This window comes from Culex pipiens, chromosome 3 (assembly GCF_016801865.2).
Source record: "Culex pipiens pallens isolate TS chromosome 3, TS_CPP_V2, whole genome shotgun sequence".
NCBI lineage: Eukaryota > Metazoa > Arthropoda > Insecta > Diptera > Culicidae > Culex > Culex pipiens.
This window is the reverse complement of record NC_068939.1, coordinates 75,776,114-75,798,381: the sequence shown is the minus strand read 5'-3', so window position 1 is coordinate 75,798,381 and position 22,268 is coordinate 75,776,114. Positions and strand designations below refer to the sequence as shown.

The following is a 22,268-nucleotide window of genomic DNA, read 5'->3' as shown; positions in this document are numbered from 1 at the left end:
CATATTATATATTTTTAGAAAGGTTATGAAAAGACCTTTCTTGTAGATTCAGAATTTTCAAGATGTGACTTACCTATCTAAAATTACAAACAATTTAAAAAATGCTCTGAATTTACATAACCTCAATCTATTTCCCCACGGCGGTGTATGTACAATCTTGACAAAAAGTCTATAGGCAGTAGGATGTAACAAAAATGACTTTTTGGCGGGCATTTAGGGGTTTGTTCCGGTGGGCATACTGAGCCTAAATCTCAAATATGAGCTTGATTGGACGTAACAGGAGCTGGCGCTCCGCCCTTCAATTTTAAATGGGATTTAACCCTTAAAAAAAGATTTTTTCAAAAATGTCACTTTTTGAGGCATTTTGGCCACGAATGCGTTTACCAAAAACATCACTGGCGTGTAGGCCAGATCCTTGCGCATCTTTTGGTATATATAACATTGAAGTTTGGAGCACCCTGGAGCTCGGTACAGACCTTCAAAGTTTGGCATTTTTTCGAAAAATCGGTCCCAGCAAAATCAAATGGCGTCTCGGGCGTCGCGAGGTGCGACGCATATCTTTTTTGCTGGGGCCGATTTTTCGAAAAAATGCCAAACTTTGAAGGTCTGTACCGAGCTCTAGGGTGCTCCAAACTTCAATGTTATATATACCAAAAGATGCGCAAGGATCTGGCCTACACGCCAGTGATGTTTTTGGTAAACGCGTTGGTGGCCAAAATGCCTCAAAAAGTGACATTTTTGAAAAAATCTTTTTTTACGGGTTAAATCCCATTTAAAATTGAAGGGCGGAGCGCCAGCTCCTGTTACGTCCAATCAAGCTCATATTTGGGATTTAGGCTCAGTATGCCCACCGAAACAAACCCCTGAATGCCCGCCAAAAAGTCATTTTTTGTTACACTCTAATAGGCAGTTTGTTTTTTTTACTCATCACTTATTTTTATTAGGACCTCTTTGACGCTGCGATCACGTTAAGGGCGAAGGGGATTGGAATCACTCTATAAGGCTTTCTAGGCCCAGTGAAAAAAATATAATTTAACCCAAAAATGACGAACTTCTCGTCACAGTGTCCTGATGCAAACAATGATCGAGCTCGAGCTGTCACAGCCCTGCGAAGTATGTTGGCAGGCATATCGGGCGGTCAGTCCAAAAAACCAGCTAAAAGACGCCTGACAAAAAACTTTTGCTAGAAAGAGATAGGAAACCTGATGCAAACAAACGTCCAGCTGTAATGTAAACATACTTTGAATGTGTTGGTAAATTTATGACTAGAAAGCCTAATAAGTAACGTTTTTAAAATAAGTACCCATGTTTGTCCACTTTTGAAAAGCTGAGAAAATTCTCTATTTTTTGCTTTAAAGAACTTTGTTAATATGACCCTTAGTCAGGGAAGGTATTTGCCGATGGGCCTCCAAAAAGCTTTTTAAATTTATTTTCTTCCAGTTAAGGAATTTACTATTATCATGTATGGAGCACGTGTAGATATTTTACTAATGAACAACTTTCTAAAACATTGTTTTGTTCTAAACTGAATGCTGTTGACATTAGAGCGTAAACAAAAATCCCCTCACCATCGCGAGTGAGGGACGCCGATGGTGGCATTTTTAGACATTGTTTACGCTCTAGTGTCAACAGCATTCACTTTGGAACAAAACAATGTTCTACAAAATTGTTCGTTTGTACAAAATCTACAATTGCTTCATACATCATTATAGTGAATTCTGTAACTGGAAGGTAATAAATCAAACGATGGCTTCGCGATGGTTTTTTGCCATTTGCCTACCCTGCCCTTAGTTGTTGAAATATCGCCATGCAAAGATTTAAAAAAAGGAAAATTTAAAATTTTAATTTTAATACATTTGTTTGGTGATATTTCACTTAGCCCAAAGAAACAACGACTACTTATATCAGTAATAATTATATTATCCATAGTTTATGTTTTTAGTTTACTTTAAATTGATCACAACTGAAAAGTAACCGTAAGTGCAATTTACAACATAATTCTCCCAATGATGGTGGCTTGCTGCAACTTAAAATCTTCCGAATCTCTCTATCTAAGGGAAAACAAAATAACTAATAAACAATCAAAATAAAATTTCGCATCTAAGGGTTTTACAAAAAAAAAAAACGTTTCCAATTTTAAGCATGTTTGTTGTTTTAAAATATACGCGACAATTAATGCACACACACCACAAGCTTGTTTGCTTTTATTTCTTTTTTTCGAATAGATCAATAGTAATTAGGTTTATAAATCTCATCATCATCTTCCGCATACCGATTGTGTTTACCAATTAATTGTGAGGGAGGTTTCAATCGAGTGTTGTCTTACTATTGTTTTGAAGGAGGGGGGCAAGGGAAGAAACACGTTTTTTTCTCGTCGTGGAATGCGCTTGTGTGTGATTGATTCTTTTATTTTAAAAACAGAACAAATGGAAACTCTATTTGGTAAAAGCTTTTTTTTTGTTTGTAGTTGTTGTTCATCTATTTTCAAGAATCCGATGGAAAATTGCAAGTAGCAAATTCGGCTTACGCTAGAAAAATTCAATAGTTGTGTTGGTTGGTTGTTTGTTGGTTTAATTGGTAGAGATTTACTTCTTTTTTTTGTTTTAAATTACAAGATATAGTACTAAACATGCATCAGAGTTTGTTTGCTGTTTCTTAAGAACGTTTATCAATTAGTCAATCTTGTTGCCTAATTTTCGTGATCGTACGATGAGCGAATTGAACTTAAATCAGCCGATTTTTGCTGCCCCTTCTTTCCGCGCACAAACTGCAACTCAGTTTTGTCTCACTTTGTATGGTCTTTTTTGTTTAAACGTTTTAGTTAGTGTGTTTTTTGTTGTATGTATTTTTAAAAATTAAAAAAAGGGGTTGTTAAATTGTATTTTCTTACCACGCGTGCAAAATCACGTCCCGTTTACACAACACACACAAACATGCTGCGCGCGCGCGTCCAAGAATCACACTTTTTGTCACGATTTCACGGGCACGGGTGTACGCGGTGTGTTTGTGTTAGTGGGTGTGGTGATTGTGTGTGGTTGTAGCTGTTGGTTTGTTTGTTTGCTATATGTGTGTGTGTGGGTTTTATTCTTTTTCGATTTGGCAACCATCACATTTAACAGCAACCACTGCTCGACTGACCGCCCGGATTGTTGCCGCTGCCGAGGGATGGGTTGGTTGGCGAGTGCTGCTGGCCAATCTTGATGCCGTTAGCCTGGAAAAAGATAAGCAGAAAAAAGAAGAAAAAAATATGATTAATGAAAAATAAATCCAAAATTCGTTATCATATTGCATATGACAGCAGGTGCGTTAAAATTCATTGCATATCATTGTTGCTCATAAGGCACCTCGACGGAAGAAAGAATTATCGGCAATTATCGACATTGCCGACTGCTGTTTGCTGGTATTGCGAAAAAAAATCTAAACTGAACGAGGATTGAACCATCAACTTTTTGGTTGCTGATTCGAAACGCTACCACCGCGCCATTAACATAGATGTATTTTGAGAGTCCGAGAACCGAGAATATGTTTTCTTCCCTCTGAAGTGTTGCTCGGGGACGCGCCAGCATTATATGTGTTGGTGAGAACTGCAGTTCGCTGACATGTTTACACACGGGCAAAAATGATCTACGGACTTGCTGCAAAAAATGTGATAAAATGTAACATTTTCTGCAGCAAATCGAAATTTTAAGGAAAATACAAGTGTATTCAATTGATTTTTTTTTTCATTTTAATTATAGAGCAATTCCAGCTAAAATCAGGATTTTTTTTGGTACTTTTGTACCCGACCCTCTCCGATTTTAATCAAACTTTGTAAACATGTTATCCTAGGCCTATATAAGCCATTTTTGTGTATATGGAGCCAATAGTATTCGAAAATAACATTTGAGAAGGGCGTAAGGTATTTAAAAAAATGTATTTTGCAATTTCAAAATTACTGTTTCTCGAAGCCGGTTGCATCGTATCAAAAAGTGGTCAAAGACAAACTTGTAGGAAATCTGACGAGCTTTCTGAAAAAAATACACTGAAGCAAAAATACACGCCACTTCTATGGGATTTTTTGATTTTTAAGTCTAAAACTTAAATTTAAAGGTGATGTCACGATTTTTTTTCGTTCAATTTTTTTGAGGAAATAGCCTAAGATGTTACAAAAAGACTGACGAAAAATGCAGGATGGTATGTCTCTCCTAAAAAATACAAAAATCATTTACTAAAACTGTTTTTTTTGAAAAATAAAAATGTTGAAAAAACGGGTTTTTGGTAGTTTTTGACAATTTCTATATGACAGACTTGGTTTTTCAGTCTCGTAAATATTTTTACCGGAAAGCTCGTCCAATTCAAAATCAAAAAGCTGTTACAGGCAAACTTATGGGAAATTGGACGAGCTTTCCAGTAAAAATATTTACGAGGCTGAAAAACCAAGTCTGTCATATAGAAATTGCCAAAAACTACAAAAAAAAACGTTTTTTCAGCATTTTTATTTTTAAAATTGCTGTATCCAAGGATTGGACATAGGACTATGGTCAATATGGAGACTTTTATGTAAAATTGTCTGGGGAATCGATTCCCACTATCGGTTTTTGGAAATTTTGACGTTTAGACCACTTTTAAAAAAAAAACAGTTTTAGTAAATGATTTTTGTATTTTTTTAGGAGAGACATACCATCCTGCATTTTTCGTTAGTCTTTTTGACACATTTTAGGCTATTTTCACAAAAATTTTGAACGAAAAAAAATCGTGACATCACCTTTAAATTTAAGTTTTAGACTTAAAAATCAAAAAATCCCATAGAAGGGGCGTGTATTTTTCTTTCAGTGTATTTTTTCAGAAAGCTCGTCCATTTTCCTACAAGTTTGTCTTTGACCACTTTTTGATACGATGCAACGGCTTTGAGTTACAGTAATTTTTAAATTACAAAATACAAAAATATTTAAATTACTTACGCCCTTCTCAAATGTCATTTTCGAGTACAATTGGCTCCATATACACAAAAATGGCTTATATAGGCCTAGGATAACATGTCTACAAAGTTTCATTGAAATCGGAGAGGGTCGGGTACAAAAGTACCAGAAAAATTCCTGATTTGTGCTGGAATTGCTCTTAAGTGATATTTAGGTATTTTTTCGAAGCCGGATCTCACTTAAATCTATGTAAACGAAAACCGGACCCGTCATCCGACATAACGTTGGTGGGGTAATCAAAAGACCTTTCCAACGAGTCTAAAACATTGAAAATATGGCAACCTTGTCTCGAGTTTTGACCACTTAAGTGATATTTATGTACTTTGTTAATTCGGATCTAGGAAAAAAACGAAATTTGTTTCCAATCCCATCCAATCCATTACCCATTGCTGGTGAAGAGTGAGGAAGTCATCAACCACATAGGTGGATTAAGTTAGTTTTTACATATAATATAGGATTTTTTTGTGATAAACACAGATAAAGTTGACCCCAGAAAAAAATACATTTTTTGAAAAATTGGCAAAGATACATAAAACAAGTCACCAGGGTTGTTAAAATATCAAAATATCAGCTCTCAGCAGCTACAATTATCCCGCCTGAATATTCATGCCTCAAATACAACTGTTCTTCTCTCCTTATTGAAACTCTCAGCGCCGAACATAGCCGAACACGTTTTCGTGTTTACACACTCGCGATTGACATTTTACTTTTCTCTCTCATTCCCGCTTGCACGATCATCAAACCGCAACAGCGTTTAACCAAAAAAGCCGCCACAAAACCAATTTCACGAACGCAGTTTAACGGGACGTCATGCGTGGTCGGCTCCTAATCACCATCTCGCGTTCTCTCATTGCAGTTTTCAGAGAGATTGAGAGACTCAGCGGTGAGAGCGCATAGTTGAGGAAAAGGGGAGGAATGATAGAGAGAGAGAAAGACATCGCTGGGAATCACGAGACACAAGAAGAGATCTCACAAGCTATAGTCACGGCCGCTATACTCTCGGATTATTTTGGTGCAGATATAATCATTTGATAGCTTTTCTATCACTCATTTGCAACACTGCAAGTCACACTTCCAACTCTAAATGTTTCTTAAATTTTAAGAGTTCTTCTTTACAATTCTTTTCGAAAATCAAAAATTAGATGAAAAATGGAAAAAAGACTCCATATATTACGACCTAATGCAATAATACCTAATGACCACATTATTTGGGGCTAGGATCCCAATACCAATCGCTGAATATAAAAAAAAAACTATTAAATTGAGCATTGTTCAAACTCATCATCGTTGTTTCAGTGGCAGAACGCTTCCCTGCCCTTTCCTGTTCACCTACCTCATTGTTGATGTCAAACACGCCCTCCTGGATCTTCTCGTAGATCTCCTTCGCCGTGTTGATGAACGCCTCCTCCACGTTCGCCGCCGTACGAGCCGACGTTTCCATAAACACCAGCCCGTGCTCCCGGGCAAACGCCTCACCTTCCTCCTTCTTGACCTCACGGCGCGAATCCAAGTCACTAAAACAAGAAAGTTCGTCAAATTAGTCTGGGTTGACCACAGCTATCAAGCGTGTCCAGGCAGCCCTACCTCTTGTTGCCGATCAGCATGATGACCATGTTCGAGTTGGAGTGCTGCCGGGCGTCCTCGAGCCAGGTCGTCAGGTGGTTGAACGTCTCGCGGCGCGTGATGTCGTACACGAGCAGGGCGCCGGCCGCCCCGCGGTAGTACGAGCGCGTGATCGACCGGAACGCCTCCTGGCCGGCCGTGTCCCAAATCTGCAGCTTGATCTGCTTGCCGTCGATGGTGATCATCCGGGCGCCGAACTCGACCCCGATCGTCAGGTCATGGACCGGCTGGAAGCGCTTGTCGGTGAACTGGAGCAGCAGGCAGGACTTGCCGACGCCTGGCGGAATAAAATAAGGAAAGAGAAATTCAATTAAATTTATGTGACCATTTTTTCAGGTGATTTCACCAGCATATGGAACCGTTGAACGCCGCCCCTATCACAGTCAAATTTATGGACGCTGCTGATAACAACATGCTCGAGCAGCAGCAGCAGCTGGGGAAGAAATCGATTTACTCACACCCGGCTGGCGTTGGCTGGGCTGCAGAGTTGTTTTTGGGGAAAACTTTATAACGAGAAGTACGCGAGAGGTCAATTTGAAGGAGGAAGCAATTTCGAGGCAGCGCCCACGCAGAACGGCGGCCAGCGCAATCAACATTAGGATTAATATTTGATTTTGGCGCGAGCTTGGGCTTTTGCATATGAGATAAGAGTGCAAAGTGGGCTGTAAAAGGAAAGTGGCACTTTCAGATTTACTTCGCAAAATTGCAATGCATTGAGATGTGTTAAATATTTAAATTGAATAAACATTTAAATATTATAGTATATAAGCAATCTCAGCAATCTCTCTTCCAACCAATATATATTGAAAAAAAAAATCTAATATTTTTCACGAAATTATCAAATTTTAGATGAGGATATAAGGTACCATGGAGATTTTAGAATAAAACATTACCTCACTTTCTAAAACACTAAAACAATTACTAAAAAGGTTCCTGTTTTCAGAGAAAATATTAAATTTTGTTCTAAAGCATTCAAAAATAAGTCTTAACAACTCCATATTACACCTCAATTCATAGAAAATGGTCTCACAAATAATGTTCTGTATTTATATTGATTCAGGAAGTCGTAACTTTTAATTGGCACCATTTTCAAGTTTGATTTTTTTTTTCAGCTGGAGCTTTAGAATTTCTCTCTTAAAATAGCTATTCTTTTGAAAAATTTCTCACTTAACATTTTTGCTTCCATTCGTCAACGAACAATTTTGGTTAAATTAAATGGCAATTATTATTTGACAATTTGACGTAAGCCCCAATGCCGGGCAGGTGACAAAAAAAAAAATGGTGTTGATTTCAATAACAAGTCCTGTTAAAGAGCAATTCTCTGAGACTTCGGTCATTCGATTTTTTTTGTATTTTTTAATCCAACTGAAACTTTTTTGGTGCCTTCGGTATGCCCAAAGAAGCCATTTTGCATCATTAATTTGTCCATATAATTTTATTTATTTTTTTAACTTTTTGTCACTAAAACTTAATTTGCAAAAAACACTATTTTAACTTTTTTTTTAATTTTTTGATGTGTTTTAGGGGACATCAAATGCCAACTTTTCAGAAATTTTCAGAACGGGCACCGAGTTATGATTTTTTGAATCAATGCGAAACGAAGTTGACTTTATAGCTGTCGGCCTCCATTGCTAGTACCAACCACTAGTGTCTTCCTATTTATCTACAAGGACCTCGCCGCCCTGGGTTCCTATGTGTATGAAAGTATGGCACGGAGCGACGGCGCCGAATACCTATATTTACACAAAGAATTTTAGAACGCCCGAAGCGGGATTCGAACCTGCGACCTCTGGATTGTGAGTCCAGTGCGCGGTCCGATTGATTCACACGGGCGGGACCAATACTGATTTTTCAATAAATCGAAATATTGGTCGCATAAATTTTTCAACTTCATTTTTCGATGTAAAATCGAATTTGCAATTAAAAAGTACTTTAGTGAAATTTTGATAAAGTGCACCGTTTTCATGTTATAGCCATTTTTAGGTAACTTTTTAGACAATAGTCACAGTTATTTATTTTTAAAATTAGTGTCCAATTAGTGCCCACTTTTGAAAAAAATATTTTCGAAAAGCTGAGAAAATTCTCTATATTTTGCTATTTTCAACTTAATAAGGCCCTTAGGTGCTGAGATATTGCCATGCAAAAGTTTAAAAACAGGAAAATTGATGTTTTCTAAGTCTCACCCAAACAACCCATCATTTTTTAAAGTCGATATATCAGCAACTAATGGTTCGATTTACAATGTTAAAATATGAAACATTCGTGAAATTTTCCGATCTTTTCGAAAACAATATTTTCAAAAATTTCAAATCAAGACTAACATTTCAAAAGGGCAAAACATTCAATATTACGCCCTTTTGAAATGTTAGTCTTGATTTAAAAAAAATCAAAATGTTTCTTTCGAAAAGATCGGAAAATTTCACGAATGTTTCATATTTTAACATTGTAGATCGAACCATTAGTTGCTGATATATCGACTTTAGAAAATGGTGGGTTGTTTGGGTGAGACTTAGAAAACATCTTTTTTTCTGTTTTTAAACTTTTGCATGGCAATATCTCAGCAACTAAGGGCCTTATCAAGTTCAAAATAGCAAAATATAGAGAATTTTCTCAGCCTTTCGAAAATATTTTTTTCAAAGAAGGGCAAACATGGACACTTTTTTAAAAAAATGAATAACTGCGACTATTTTCAAAAATAAGTTATCTAAAAAACGGTGCACTTTATCAAAATTCCACTAAAGTACTTTTTGTTTGCAAATTCAATTTTACATCAAAAAATTAAGTTGGAAAATTTTTGCGACTTTACCGAAGACACCAAATCGATAAAAAAAATTCCTTCCAAAGGTTCAAGTTTTTTGAATTTTTATAAATAATTTTTGCATGGACAGCTGCCAAATTTGTATGGAAAGTTATATGGGCAAACTAATGATGATGCAAAATAGCTTCTTTGGGCATACCAAAGGCACCAAAAAAGTTTCAGTCAGATTAAAGAATACAAAAATTAGAATTAAGGAAAAAAGACCTATTTCGTAGAGAATTGCTCTAAAAATAACTTGCTCTGCTATTAGAAAATTATGACTATAATTGATTAAAGAAAGCAAAAATAATAACATCCTCAAAACATAAAAATGCTGAAGTTTATATTTATTTTATTTTGAAAACAGTAATTTTTGTAAATTTGGTTTGATGTACTGATTACGACATTTTTGATTTTTTTTAAAAAGGCCTAAATTAAAAAAAAATAGTTTTGTCTGAGGGATCCAAAAATTACACGATTGTTTGACATTGAAAATCAGACCATAAGTTGCGAAATATCATCATTTGAATAATTTACCTAATTTTGGTTCCGGTCTTGGGCTACAAACAACCTAGGATATCAACTCCGAGTTATTGTAGTAGATTTGATCAGTTCTATCAATTTACTGAAGAACTCATGATCGAAAAATGCATGCCCGAGTCCCAGGGGAGCGTTCTTTTATTACGTAACGCAGTTAGGGGGGGGAGGGGGTGTCGGTGTCTGTTACGAAATGTTACGAAAATTGGGGGAGGGGGGGTGTGCTGAAAAATTCTGTTACGTAACGCAAAATTTTCATATAAGCACTCATAAAAATTTGCAAAAAGACCTTGCGTTACGCGTTACAGGGGGGGTAGGGGGGATGGCTCATCTGTTACGATTTGTTACAAAGGGGGGGGGAGGGGGGTCAAAAATCCCAAATTTTGCGTTACGTAATAAAAGAACGCTCCCCAGAATGCTCAGCGTGAAACACCTGCGAGATGTATGTATGTGTACTTTAGTTTGTGTCTGTTATTTCCAAAAAGGTGTCCACGTGGTCTATGGATGGCCTTTATGTGATTCAAATGAACTTTTTGTACATTGATTATTAAATAATTTAAAAAATACAATGCAGAATTGATCCAAATTAAAATAAAAGGATAATGAAGAAGCAATTAAAATGAAACAATTGGGTCCTAAAATAAAGCTTAGATTGCTGATATTATTGTTTACAGCGATAAAGCTTATTTTTCTAAGTACAATGACCCTCTGTACGACCACAAAGAGTTTAAAATGGATTTTTAAATCAATTTTGAAAAAATAATCTCGCGGTCCTTCTTGACAGAAAAGGTCCTACTTGACAGCTCGTTCCAAGGGGACCATAGTTGATCCATCGAAAAAATGTTGTCTTGTAATTTTTTTTTTGCCTTAAAATGAAAAAAAAAGTGATCAGAAATGGGTTTTGATCGTGTTTTTTACCGTTGCAGATAAAAATTTACATAGGGATTTAGTACCCAATTGGATGAAAGCTAGTAATGGTACATGCAGGGTTGTTAAAATATCAAAATATCAGCTCTCAGCAACTACAATTATCCCGCCTGAATATTCATGCCTCAAATACAACTGCTCTTCTCTCCTTATTGAATCTCTCAGCGCCGAAAATAGCCGAACACGTTTTCGTGTTTACACACTCGCGATTGACATTTTCCTTTTCTCTCTCATTCCTGCTTCCACGATCATCCTACCGCAACAGCGTTTAACCACAAAAGCCGCCACAAAACCAATTTCGCAAACGCAGTTTAACGGGACGTCATGCGTGGTTGGCTCCTAATCGCCATCTCGCGTTCTCTCTTTGCAGTTTTCTGAGAGATTGAGAGACTCAGCGGTGAGAGCGCATAGTCGTGGAAAAGGGGAGGAGTGATAGAGAGAGAATGCCATCGCTGGGAATCGCAAGACACAAGAAGAGATCTCACAAGCTATAGTGACGGCAGCTATACTCTCGGATATTGTTGGTGAAGAGATAATCCATTGATAGCTTTTCTATCACTCATTTACAACACTGGGTACATGTATACTCAATGAAATAGTAATTTTTTCTAGTGAGTTTAGAGCCTTTAATCTTCATCAATTAAGTGGGAAAAACAAATAACTTGTACTTCTCGTTTATTTTAAAAGACCTGTGTTAAATCACCAAGCCAAACGAAAGTGAGCTTCTTCAGCGATCCGACGTATTTTTACGCTCAATGACCTCGCGCACTGATTATTAACTGCTGGTTTTGACCATCATTACTGGTTGTGAGGTGTGTATTTTATGGCGAGCATATAAAACAACATCACAACTACAAACACAACCACACACCACTTCCATAATCAGCTGACTGCAGGATATACGGTGATGTTACCAGGTGTGTTAGGGCTTTGTTCAAGAATTCCACGCATATGCACAAAGAACACACTCTCGTTTTCTGCCCATGCGATAATAAACATATCAACACTCCACGCATCAAGTGTTCAATTCAGTAAGTGCTGCGCGTAATCTTTCTCACTTGTCGTTATTTGTATTTCTTTTAGTTTGCTCTGCTCATCGTAGAAAGTAAAAGTATGCAACGAAACATCGCTCTTGAAACATTTTGTGATGATATGGTGATGACTAATATCCAGCACTGATTGCATTGTATGCAACAGTTAGCAAGCGTTTTTTTCTTCTTCTTGGTTGATTTTATTGTTGATCTTTTTTTGTGGTAAATCCCTAGACGATGAGTCAGTAAGCCAGTACGCAATGAGTTTTGGGAAAGGTTTTGATGTCATACGAGACAAATTATGAAAAAAGTGAAAAATTATGATTATGAAAAATTATTAGACTGACCGCCATATCTAAGGGAAATTTTTGAAATGATCAAATCAAACTAGAACAAAGTTTTTTTTAAAGTATTTTGAGCCTCGAAACAACTCTTCAAAATTTGAGACTGATTCTAGATTATTTTTTCAAAAGGTCATATCAACATGGGAAACCGATGATGAATAGGACCTTTTCAAAATGTTTTTTCGCTGCATTTGCATTTCAATTTTGTGTAAATATTCCCATAGAATTGGATAACATTTTTTTTTAATTTTTAATCGAAATTTTTAAAAACACAAAACTGTAATAAATGTGATATTTTAAACCAATTTTTTATTCTTTTAAATGCCTCCATCCTGATTATAGAGTCATAAACTGGACCTGTTCGCATAAATGTTCCATAGCAATTTCATCACTTTTTAGTTATTTCTATTGTAAAATATTCAACATTTAAAATGTTAAGCCAAATGCGCAAAATTAAGGTGTAACGTGCCATCATTAAATATGGCAAAAAAACATGGAGGAAAAATTATCCCGTTCCACTTTAACCATGACACTTTCCCGTTCCACCTTATGCCGTAAAAATTGGAAGCACGATTGAAATATTTAGAATTCTCTGCACTATAAACTGGTACACTAAGAATAATTACAATCACTAGACTCTAAACATTCTCGGGAATTCATATAAATATAAAAGTATTCACTAAAAGGCAAAACATTTCATAATCTAGCCCTTTTTTGAGGGATTCATTTTCTCCATACAAAAATTGGTGCCACTAAAAACATCTCAAAACGCCCGTTTTATTGTACATACCTCAATAAAATTATAATCACAAGACGTGCTGCAGCCAGGAGAACCGGGAGATATCCACCAAAAGTCACAAAACTAACGATTTTCACCAAAACTTCCCCCAAAACTCGCGAGTTCAATGTATGATCATTGTTATCCGAGCATTCGTTGGTGAAGGTTGTCTGAATCAACATGACTCGTCGCGTCCCGGCGCAAAACGCCGGCAATATTGCCCTACCTGTGGCTCAAGCAGGCAAAAAAGTGGGAATTTCCAAAAGGAAGGTTGAGGCCTCAACTGATGGCCAAAAACCGGGAATTTCCAAAAGGAAGGTGCTTTTGGAAGTGACATCGAACAGCAAAAAGACGAAAAAGAGCGACGGTACTGTACCGATGGATGAGGAGGAGGAGAACTCTTCATCGCACGAGGAGCAGCTTTTGAAGAACAACAAGTTTGCTGGACTGCCTGACGAGGACCAGGTAGCGGAAGCAAAGGAGAATGAAGTGAAACAGCGAAAGGAGAAACTGCCTCCTTTTTATGTGAGGCAATCAGCAGCAACGATCGACTTTCGTGCGGGGCTGGTTGAACTCATCAAGTCTGGGAAAGTCCAAGGCAACATTCGTCTGTGTCAGGACGGATTTAAGGTGCTGGTGCAATCCAGGCAGCACTATCAACTGGTCAAGGATTACTTGACCGAAAACGAGGCGGAGTACTTTACCCATGATGTCGTCATGGATAAGCCGTACAAAATCGTCGTCAGAGGTCTGTACGACATGCCAGTGGAGGAATTAGCTGCCGAGCTAAAAGTTTTGAAACTGGATGTGTTGGCCGTGCACAAAATGAGCCGACGCAACAAAGACATCAAGTACCGTGACCAGCTCTACCTGCTGCATTTGGCTAAGGGATCGACGACGCTTCCTGAGCTGAAGGCAATTCGAGCGGTTTTCAACATTATCGTGTCGTGGGAGCGATACCGACCAGTGCACCGCGACGTCACACAATGCTTCAACTGCCTGAGTTTCGGGCACGGAGGTAAGAACTGCCACCTGAAGCGTCGTTGCGCCAAATGTGGTACCGATGCGCACATCACATCCCAGTGCATCCAAGATTCGCTGGTGAAGTGCCTCAACTGCAACGGTGAGCATTCGTCAACCGACCGAAAGTGCCCCAAGAGAGCTGAGTTCGTGAAAATTCGGCAGCAAGCATCGACGAAGAATCAGCCTCAGCGTCGTAGAACTCCTCCAGCCCTGGTGGAGCAAAATTTTCCACCTCTTCAACCGCGACGCCAGGTCCCGAACTTGGCACCGTTACCGTTGGATCCCAGGAAGAGAGCTGAGATGAATCATCCACGGCCGGGTTCCAGCCAGGAGCCGAGACCGCCACCACCGGGCTTCAGCCAGGAGCCAAGACCAACCCAAGAACCAGCAGTTGAGGAAAATGGTAATGATCTTTACACCTCAACCGAACTCCTCAATATTTTCAAACAGATGTCCGCTGCACTGCGTGGATGCAAAACCAAGACCCAGCAGATTGAAGTGCTGACCTCGTTCGTCATCCAGTATGGATCGTAGGTCCCTCAAGCTGCTGAATTGGAACGCTTGCTCCATTAGGAGGAAGAACTTAGAGCTGGTGGATTTTCTTCGCGAGAAGGAGATCGACGTAGCTGCCATCACGGAAACTGAAGCCCGGTGAAAAAGTTTATCTGCAAAACTACAAGATTGCGACGCAGCTCGACAGGACCACGTCTGGAGGAGGAGGTGTGCTTGTCGCTGTTCATCGTGATCTCAAGCCACGCCGGCTGCCACACTTTAAGCTGGACATCATCGAGGCCGTTGGAGTGGAAATTCCCACTTCGGTTGGCCCAGTACTCTTCATTGCTGCATACTGCCCACGTCAGGTGAATGCCAGAGATGGTTCAGCAGCAAAACTGAAGGGCGATATCCAGAAGCTGACACGGCGGAGCGCAAAGTACATCATCGCTGGTGACCTCAACGCGAAGCATGAAGTTTGGGGCAACAGCAGGAGGAATCGGAACGGAGTGATTCTGCACAACGATCTGCAAAACGGATACTACAACGTTGTGAGTCCGGATCGTCCAACGAGGGTGGCTCGGTCTGGGAATCACTCAATCATCGATTTCTTCATTACCAATATGGCTGAGAACGTGGCTCATCCTGAGGTGTTTGAAGAGTTGAGTTCTGATCACTATCCGGTGGTTGTGGAAGTTGGAGCTTCCGTTACTCCGCAGCGGCAACCAACCCGGAAAGATTACCACAACGTTGACTGGCAGCAGTTTCAGCAAGTGGTAGACAGCAACATCGACTATGATCAACACCTGGAAACTTCTGCTGATATTGATCGTTCGCTGGAGGTGATCCAGCAGGCTATCAACCAAGCAGAGGCTGCCAACGTTCGGGAGGTTCCTGTTAATTTTAAGGTAACTGATATTGACGTAGATACTAAACACTTGATTAGACTTAGGAATGTTTATAGGAGACAATATCAACGGACTGGGGACTATGACAAAAAGATTTCAGTTAACAATTTGAACAAAATCATACAAGACCGACTTGACAATATTAGAAATCAAGAATTTTCAAAACATGTAAGCCAGCTTGGGAATTATTCAAAACCATTTTGGAAACTTTCAAAAGTTCTTAAAAACAAACCAAAGCCTATTCCTCCTCTTATTGTTGAGGATTCTCCTTTGATTACATCCGAGGAAAAGGCAAATGCACTTGGGCTTCATTTTGTTAGTTCACATAATCTTGGCGCTTCCATGACCAGCCGTAAAGAAACATCAGTTGCCAATAGTATTTCAACAATCAATGACTCTACCTTTGAATTTCCTGCAGATTCCCATGTTTCTGGTGAGGAAGTCAAAGTTGCAGTTAAACAAATGAAAAATATGAAAGCTCCTGGCTTTGATAACATTTTTAATCTAGTGTTGAAAAAACAGAGTGATCAGTTCTTTCAACATCTAGCCAATATTTTCAATAAATGTTTGCAACTTGCTTACTTCCCCACCAATTGGAAGCTGGGCAAAGTCATACCAATTTTGAAGCCTCAAAAAGATCCAACATCGCCAACAAGTTATCGTCCCATTAGTCTTTTGAGTAGTCTGTCCAAACTCTTTGAGAAGGTCATCTATTCAAGGCTTTTGGATTTTACCAACGATAATAATATAATTTTGAATGAGCAGTTTGGCTTCCGAAAGGGGCATAATACTGCTCATCAGCTTACGAGAGTAACTAAAATCATCAAGCAGAACAAGCTTGAGTCTAAATCAACTGCTATGGCTTTGTTGGATGTTGAGAAGGCTTTTGACAATGTTTGGCATGATGGTTTGATACATAAACTGTATTTATACGGTTTTCCAATGTATCTTATCAAAATTATCCAGCACTATCTTTCGGAGAGATCGTTCAGGGTTTTTCTGAATGGGATTGCTTCTGGATTATTCAACATTGATGCTGGGGTTCCCCAAGGAAGTATTCTTGGCCCACTTCTGTACAATATTTTCACATCTGATTTGCCTACTCTTCCTGGTAATGGTGTGTTGTCACTTTTTGCTGATGACACTGCCGTTATTTATAAGGGTAAAATAACCAGATATTTAGTCGGCCGTCTTCAGAAGGGTCTTGACGTTCTTTCCGAATACTTTGGCGACTGGAAAATTCGCATAAATGCAGCCAAAACTCAAACCATCATTTTTCCACTTTCCAAATCGGCCCGATTTGTCCCAAAGGATGATGTTTTGATTAAAATGAATGATGTTTCAATACCCTGGTCAAAGGAAGTTGTATATTTAGGTCTCATACTTGACTCGAAACTATTGTTTCGACAGCATGTAGATAAAATATTGAACAAGTGCAGCATTCTCATCAGGTGTTTGTATCCTTTAATTAACAGAAAATCAAAGTTATCTTTGAAAAATAAGCTAGCAGTTTACAAACAAATAATTTACCCCGTTATTGAGTATGCAGTACCTGTTTGGGAGTGTTGCGCTAGAACTCATAAATTGAAGCTCCAGCGTGTCCAAAACAAGGTACTCAAAATGGTTTTGAATGTTCCTGGCTGGACTAGATCAAGTGAGGTTCATGAATTAGCAGAAGTAAAAATGTTGGATCAGAAGATTCAAGAAAAATGTTTGAAATTCAGGGAAAAATGTGCTATATCTGAATACCCCTTGATTCAAGGATTGGTTTAGTTTATGGTAAGATTAAGTTAGTTTTAGGTTAGGTTATGTTTTCTTAATTTTTTTTTTCTTCATTGTATCTAGTGTTACAAAAATGATAAATCATATACTTTTAAAGTTATGAATATGAACAGTGTTTAAATCACGAAAAGCAAACTAAAGCTGAAGAGCCACAGCTGACCACTTATTATGTAAACCAAATGTAATTATTATAAGAAAGATTCAATAAAGTATATTTAATTCAAAAAAAAAAAAAAATTCAAACTCGCGAGTTGGTATTTTTCGCATGCAAATTTTTCTTTGCTCTAACACATTCCAACGCCAGCAGCAGCTTCATTAGTGTTGGTAATCATCGAAATTGATTTCAAGCAATGTTGCCAGAAATGCAATCAAACGCATTTTTAATGAAAAGGCTTGTTTTGCACAAATGTCCAGGTTTCCAGGCATACAAATTGAAGATACTCGAATGAATAAATGTTTTGTCAACTTGTTTTGCCAATTTGTAATATTGTTCCATCACTTTACAGCATAATAATTATCATTGATATTTTTTCCAAAATAATTCAACTATAATGTTCCAGCATGCCCGGCAACACTTTCCTAGAACAACCCAAGGGAATGAAATGCATGTCAATTTGTTGCTTGAATTTGCCTAGCCTACATCAACATATGCTTTGCCTTACTTTCTATAGGCGGGCCCACAAAATGCAAAGGAGATGTCAGTTACGCATTGTGAGATTTTTGCATCCCTTTGGTCAAGCTGCAGAGTTTACTGTCAGTTTCCTGTTTGTTTATGTTTACATAATTGAAAGGAGAGGATGAAAAATACATCAACAGCGATTCTTTGGTAAGAAATTTTTAATTGTATAGTTATTTTATCATTATTAATGGCTCTTTTTATCAAATTTAACAGGTAAAACTGGAGCTCGAGTGTGATACCATCGAGCGATCAAAAAAGACGTACAGACTGGTGCTCTGGTCGGCCAGCTTGCTGAAGCGGTTCTATAAAGGTCGACGATTTCTGTGCTGATGGTGCAGTGGCCACGGGAAGAGTGTTTTGCGTTAGAGGGCGATTAGCTGTTCCAGGTGGATCGCATGGCGATACATTCCTCATCAACACGGGTGTTTTCAAAACGACGACTACGGCCGAAGGGCTTTCCTAAGTGCAGCCGTAAACTATCGGCGGTGAGCACAACTCGTTTAGTGCCTTCATCAGCAGATCGTTCTGCGTGCCATAATCGTCATTTTGGAACCAACCGAGGTAAATAAGATCCGCACCGAAACATATCACCATCTGTACCACCCGAAGCAGCTGATCCCTAGCAAGGGACACTTTGCCCCGTGGCCACAATGCCGCATCAGCTAGCTGGCCATCTAGAGCACTTGTCTAAAGGGCTTCCGGATCATGTACTCGCTTGGCGGTGGCATCGGTTCTGGTTTCACCTTGCTTCTGATGGAGAGTTTGTTCGTCCGCTGGTCTCAACCGCCGTCTAACTAGCCCAGATCTCAACTTCCCAAGTCTGATCAAACTCTACAGACACAGCTGTCTTCCATGAACGTGGCAATTTGTAAATTGAGATAAAAAACGGAAAATCCGAATAAATTTTGAAAAAGTCAAATATGTTTCAATTCATTCCTAGAAAACCTTAGAAAAAACAAATCTTAGTAAGCTTCAAATAGGTTAAGAGTATTTCCATCAATCTTAATCTTGGCACAACAGCAGCAAAATTTAGCCCTTACTTAACTTTAAAAGTATTTCAAAATATAGGGAAAATCAAAATATCACGCGAGGGTGGGGGGGGGGGGGGGGGTTAAAAAATGTCCACATGGTTTATGGATGGTCCCAAGAGCGATTGAACAACAGCTCAAAATCGTCCTGCATCCTGCAGCATACATCTGCAGATTGAAGAGTTTCATGAATATATTAGAATCAGATTTAGGTCGAGGTAAAATAATCTCTTTTCAAATGTTAGTAAAAGGTGAACTCATACAATACGTTATTTTCAATTGTTAGCAGTGTTTTTTTCGCTCACACAACTACATCTAAAAGCTTTCACAAATACTAGTTAACCAATGACGTCATCAATGATCATCATCGTTCCAATACATTCACATCGCACTAACACATCGTCATTTGGGATGATGAGGCGTTTCACCTTAAAGCAGAGTTTTGACAGGGTGGCCATTCAAATATATTTTCAAATTCTCAACTTTTCGAAAACCTCAAATAATAGGAAATTCTCTGTAAATGAAAAAGTGAACATCTATCACCGAAAATAATTTTCATATACTTGAGGCTTGGAATTAATTGTATTTTCGAAAAAAAATCAAAATAAAAAATAATAATATTAATAAAAAATACATAACATTTTGTGATTTATTTTAAATATTGAGTTTTTTTGTTTCAGTTGTAAGAGAAAAAGGAAGGAAAAAATAACAAAATTTTAAATTTGAAACATTTGTTTTTTCAAAGGAAAACTGAAGAAGCAAAGAGTTTACGCAAATTTTGTATCATGTTTCCTTTTTAATGTTTTGTGTTTAATTTTTTTTTTAATTCCAAATGGTTATTAAATTTCTCAGTACTTTAATATATTTCAATCAAAAACTCCAATTTGGTAAGAACCGCTAATTTTATGCGAAATTTTTGAAGAGACTAACTAAGAAAAATAGTTTTTTTTATCTATGTTATTCATATTTTTTATCAATATTTTTTTTATATTTTCATAACGCCATGCAAATGTTCCATTGAACACGAGAAACGTTTTGATTTCCTTTGCTTGTCAAGTTTTTTTTCAATAAATGCAAATCATCCTTTATCTAAATTTTTTGACCTAAACTCATTAAAAAGTTTATGAGCATGGAGTGCTCAAAGTTTTTGAATAGTAAAGCTCACATGAGCTTGAGCGTGAAAATTTGGTTTAAAACTTTTTTTTACGTTTTCCAATATTTAACTGAAAAAATCATTTATTGACTTTTTTTAAATATTATTTATTTATTTTTTACATTTTAAATAACGAAGAACAGATAATTACATTTTGCAAACAGTTTTGTCTAAAAATATTTCCAAATGTTGATTTAAAATTCAAATATTAAAAAATAAATGTATTAGAATAGTGAAAGGAGCCTCAAATTTGTTATTAAGTGCCCAAAAACTAAAAGATAGAATATGATTTTCAAACAAATATGCTAGGGAATCCAGAATTTTCCCAACTTTTTGACAAAAAAACCCAAATTCACGACCGATTTTTGACGGATTTTGGTCCAGAGTGGCCACCCTGTTTTAATAATGTTTGAATGATCTACACAAAAAGACACCAATTCAAACTTCCTTAACAGTACACCTTGCTCTGATAATACGTTGCTAAATAAAGTTACAATTTTCAAGCAAATTTATGTTGTCAAATTTCCCACAAACAAAGATATTAAATTTTCTCTGTTTTCATGCCCGCAGCTCTGGAGGTGGGTGGGACAATATGGCAGCCCTGGCAACGACTGAGTCAGAGGATCCTGAGAACCGTCCGCCGTACACCGCTCCGCACTCATTGATAATATTATGTGGGTTGTTTGTTGTCCCTTCTCTTTTGCGACCGTCTTCGTTTTCCACCCTCTGCTCATTGTACGAATCAAAGCAGAACCAGCCAGCAGACGACAAAGTGGCAAAGCGGTCCGGATCTCTCTGTGTGTGAGTGTGTGTCTGTGTGCACGCGTGAGGTGGCCCCACAAACGATGACGGAAGATTATCGATTATTTTGCTTCTGCCGCTACTGCTGCGTCACTCGACCTCGTTCCCCTACTCCACCACTCTAATCGATGCAAATTTTGCTTCCAGATTTTCTTCCGCCCATCCCGGAACTGTTCCGGATTGTGCACCACCTACCTGTGTCGCCTATGATGATGTATTTGAACAAGTACGCGTACGACATTGTGGCTGCTTTCTTCCCTCGGGGGTGCTAGATGGTGGGCCAACAGGAACCGTCTGTTTGCTCAGCTAATCCGAAACCTGGCCCTGGTAATTACGTTGCACAATCTTTTGGAAATCACTCGTTTGGAAAAGCACCTTTTTTCACGGCCACCACAGCAAACCCGCGACGCGATGAGACTAATTGAAGGAGAAGCACTGTTTTCTCTTTGTTCGAACCAAGTACGCGCACTTAGAATTAAAATCCGAGTTGAACGAACAAAAAAGATCTAGGATTTGCTTCGTGCGCTGCCTGCTGACTTCTTTTGCTGTGACGACTGACGACGAGAGAAAAATATTGCAGCCAGGGCAGAACTCGAGGGGGTGGAGCTGTCAGAGTTGACGTTTGAAAAGGTGGATTGAGAAAAAACATCGAATTTCGAGGCTGGATTCTGCAATGGGCACGGAAATAAAATTCAAAACTGTTTTAGGAAAATCTATTTCTAAACTGGCCGCTTGCTTCGAGAATTGGGTCCTAAAATGAAGCTTACATTGCTGATATCATTGTTTACAGCGATAAAGCTTATTTTTCTGAGTACAATGGCCCTTTGTACGACCACAAAGAGTTTAAAATGAATTTTTAAATCAGTTTTGAAAAATTAACCTCGCGGTCCTTCTTGACAGAAAAGTTTACGCAGAAAAATTCTGCATTATCAAATCAATAATATCATTTATCAGAATCAATAACCCCGATTTATCGATGTGATAAGTAAACTTTATCACTTTGATAAAGTTTTTTTTTTTTGAAATAATAAGAAAGATTATCATTTCAATAAAACAAATTATTGAATAAAATGACAGCTTCGATCTTGTTCTTTGTTATTGTTTTGTTGCTGCCCACAAAAATGGGAACGTTCCCGATAAAATTTACATATTTTTTTACAAACTTGATCAGTTTCTTGCAGAAAAACAGTAATATTGCGAAATTTACAAGTTTTACCACAAAATAACTTGAAAATACCGAAGAAGCTCCACGCCAGGAAAAAAAAATTGTGAAAACGCGGCGCTCGAAGTTCCCAGGGAGAAGCTCCTCTAGTGAGTCAGATTTTGAAGATTTGAAGATCGTGTTTTTTAGTGTTTTTTAGTCAGATTTTGAAGGAAACATTCATCTCACGGTAATTAATCTGAAGA

General features: G+C 38.0%; 1 protein-coding gene across 1 annotated transcript; it reads right to left on the bottom strand.

The window, feature by feature from the left end:
• Positions 1-1,899: 1,899 nt before the first annotated feature.
• LOC120415735 (ras-related protein Rab-2A) lies at positions 1,900-21,437 on the bottom strand. The gene is made up of 4 exons (XM_039577330.2): positions 21,057-21,437; positions 6,543-6,858; positions 6,292-6,472; positions 1,900-3,211 (listed from the first exon to the last, which is right to left on the bottom strand). Exons 1-4 carry the CDS (start codon positions 21,100-21,102, stop codon positions 3,113-3,115), a joined length of 642 nt encoding a protein of 213 aa, XP_039433264.1. The 5' UTR covers positions 21,103-21,437; the 3' UTR covers positions 1,900-3,112.
• Positions 21,438-22,268: the final 831 nt, after the last annotated feature.

What these genes read in the sequence shown, in the direction of transcription:
- LOC120415735 (XM_039577330.2), bottom strand. Translation starts at nt 21,102, where the DNA reads ATGTCGTACGCGTACTTGTTCAAATACATCATCATAGGCGACACAG. An exon ending in ATGCTGATCGGCAACAAGAG is followed by an intron (nt 6,473 to 6,542) that starts GTAGGGCTGCCT and finishes TTCTTGTTTTAG; the next exon opens with TGACTTGGATTCGCGCCGTG. An exon ending in TGTTTGACATCAACAATGAG is followed by an intron (nt 3,212 to 6,291) that starts GTAGGTGAACAG and finishes ATCTTTTTCCAG; the next exon opens with GCTAACGGCATCAAGATTGG.